This window comes from Nestor notabilis, unplaced genomic scaffold (assembly GCF_000696875.1).
Source record: "Nestor notabilis isolate BGI_N333 unplaced genomic scaffold, ASM69687v1 scaffold16807, whole genome shotgun sequence".
NCBI lineage: Eukaryota > Metazoa > Chordata > Aves > Psittaciformes > Psittacidae > Nestor > Nestor notabilis.
Genome location: NW_009935575.1, coordinates 13,444 through 16,269, shown reverse-complemented (window position 1 = coordinate 16,269; position 2,826 = coordinate 13,444). Strand labels below are relative to the sequence as shown.

At 55.9% G+C, this 2,826-nt stretch overlaps 1 protein-coding gene across 1 annotated transcript in view; it reads right to left on the bottom strand.

The window, feature by feature from the left end:
• MED24 (mediator complex subunit 24) overlaps positions 1-2,826 on the bottom strand; it is a gene marked incomplete at its 3' end in the record, with an annotated part of 17,647 nt that overhangs the window by 1,384 nt on the left and 13,437 nt on the right. Inside the window, exons 18-22 of the mRNA XM_010017918.1 lie at positions 2,412-2,587; positions 2,050-2,314; positions 1,702-1,883; positions 1,333-1,426; positions 1,100-1,199 (exon numbers count right to left, since the gene is read on the bottom strand). Coding sequence (XP_010016220.1) covers positions 1,100-1,199; positions 1,333-1,426; positions 1,702-1,883; positions 2,050-2,314; positions 2,412-2,587 — 817 coding nt within the window. The remainder of the gene's footprint in view (positions 1-1,099; positions 1,200-1,332; positions 1,427-1,701; positions 1,884-2,049; positions 2,315-2,411; positions 2,588-2,826) is intronic.

Sequence of the window (2,826 nt, the reverse complement as noted above, 5' to 3'; positions counted from 1 at the left end):
TAAAAAAAAAAAAAAAAAAAGTGAAATAAAGGGGAAAACCCCATATTTCAACAGTAATGAAGCCAACAAAAAACACAGGTTGATTGATGTGTATAAACCAAGAGGAGGTTCGGATAATGCAGAATCAATGACCGAGGACCCTCCTGACTCAGTGCCCAGGAGTCCAGACAATGTGTGTTGGAGCAGTGACAGCTCCATGCTGCGGAGGGAAGCAGCAGGGACACACAGACGTGACTGTGGGGATTCATCAGCTTCTTGTTAACAGCACAGGAATGTCATGATTTAGCCACAAACAACGGGAATGTAACCTCACACACACAGCACATCAGGTCCTTGGTCCCACATAGGCTGGCTGGGGGTGACAGGGCCCTAACAAAACCTGAGCACCTTGTGTGATGTACTGGGTTGGTGGCAGCATCACAAGGGAAGGTATAACCTCATCCCCTGTCCTAAGCTGTTCAGATGAGAGAAATTAAGAGCTTGACCTCTTCAAAGTGCAAAAGCTCCAGACTAAGTAACTCAGCAAAACACTCCAGTGCTCTACATCTGGCCAGCTCAAGAAGAAAAGTGGTTTTGTGCTAACATACATTTAATGGAATTTGGGTTGAAGGGACCTTAAAGGTCATCCAGCTCCAATCCCCTGCCACAGGCAGGGACAACTTCCACCAGAGCCGGCTGCTCCACGCACTAGAGCAGGTGGCTCCAAGCCCCTGTGTCCAACCTGGCCTTGAACACTGCCAGGGGTGAGGAAGCCACAGCTCCTCTGGGCACCCTGTGCCAGCGCCTCAGCACCCTCACAGGGAAGAACTTCTGCCTAAGAGCTCATCTCCATCTCCCCTCTGGCAGGTTAAAGCCATTCCCCTTGTCCTGTCCCTACAGGCCCTTGTCCAAAGCCCCTCTTCCAGGTTTCCTGGAGCCCCTTTAGGCACTGGGAGCTGCTCTAAGGTCTCCCCTTAAGGAGCCTTCTCTTCTCCAAGCTGAAGCAGCCCAGCTCTCTCAGCCTGCCTCCAGAGCAGAGCTGCTCCTATTTCACACCCAAAAATGAGCTCCGGAGCAGGTCAGTCCCCTCCCCAGGAGCTCCCACCCCACCCACACTTACTGGGGCTGGAGAGGATGTTGGCGTCCTCCTCGTTGGAGCTCAGCAGGCGCATGAGCTTGGAGGGCTGCGTATCATCCAGCGGGAAGAGGCTGATGTAATCCTGGGGGGTTAGAGGGGGTTCAGCCCCATCAGCCCTTCTCCAAGGGGGGATCCTGTCCCCTCTCTCCTGGGCAGTTGACCCACTCCAGGCTCTGCACAGACTCCAACCAAACCCTGCTCCATGCTGGACTCACCTCAATATCCTCTCGGTGCCTCTTCTTCTGCCTGGCAGAGGCCTGGCCCTTGTTGTGGGAGGAGTAGGAGCTCAGGGCACACCAGACGGAGAGCCTGGGGACAGAGCAGGGACACTGCAAGGTGCTGCCACAAGCAACAGAAGGTGGCAGAGCCCAGAAAGCGTGGAAGGATGGGATGTAGCAGGTCCCTCCTCGGTGAGAAACAGCAAGGAATGGGGCCCAGGACACGAGTACGTCCACTCCTGTCAGCACTGTGCCAGGAGCAGTGTGGGAACTGGATGGCTGGGACCCTTAACCCAGTACAGAGCATGTCCCTATCTCCACAAACCCACCCCCACGCAGACAGTGCCCACAGGTTCAGGGTCTTACTTGGCCAGGGCCTTTCCCGGGGGATCCATAAGCGTGTGCCACTTGGAGGAGTCTGTGAGCAGGTTGGGCAGGATGTGACCCAGCAGGGTCAGTGTCAGCTGCTGCATGTCTAGGCAGAAGATGGCATAGAGAAGCTCCACAGCCCGCAGTGTATGCTCCTTCCGTGTCTCCTTCAGCAGCTCCTGAGGCAGAAGGCAGGGCTGAGGGAGGCACAGGCTCACCTCCAGCACCCAGGACTGGCACAGCAACCAGCCCAGGCACAACCAGGACTCCTGCGCACTAAGAGTGTGGGCTAGACCCAGCAGTCCTGGGCTTGCCATCCAGCCACCTCCCTCCTCCACCTTATACCTTGACCAGGTTGTTGCAGAACCAGTAGACACCCCCCATGTGCAGCAGGGTGTCAAAAATGTGGATGGAGCGACTGTCGACCCAGCCCTTCTCCAGCACCTTGGTGAACACACCCATTAGCACCTCCTTGATGGGCTTCTTAGGGGGCAGCAGGTTCCAGTACGGAATAGTGTCCATGCCCGTGGATGGGAACTTGATCTGCGTGGCCGTCTGCTGCAGGACATCTGCACACATGTGCTCCAGGATGGAGCTCATGATCACCACGCTGCAAGACAGATGGAGAGATGGGGTCATGCAGGCCCTGGGAGGTGGCAGAAGGGTAGGAGATGGCACCACACAAGGGCTGAAGCACTGGAGCTCACCGCTCATTGTAGAACTGCAACGTGTTCTCACTGCACAGCGGGGTGGCCAACTGCCGGATCATCTGCAGGGACTTCTCCCGCTCATCCAAGCCCAGCATGCGGACATGGGCCACCAGCCAGGCCACAGCACAAACGGCCATGCTGCACACCTTCCCTTTGATGTTGTCTGTGATTTTCTATGAAAAAACATGAGAGCAAAGGTGGGTAAGCACTGGCGTGTGGATGCACAAGCTTCATCTCAGCATCACCTCCCAGAGCTATGGGACCTGACTGCAAGGGCATAGAATCCCAGACTGGATTGGAAGGGATGCTTAAAATTCATCCACTTCCAACTCCCTGCCACGGGAAGGGACACCTTCCACTAGAGCAGGTTGCTCCAAGCCCCTGTGTCCAACCTGGCCTTGAACCCTGCCAG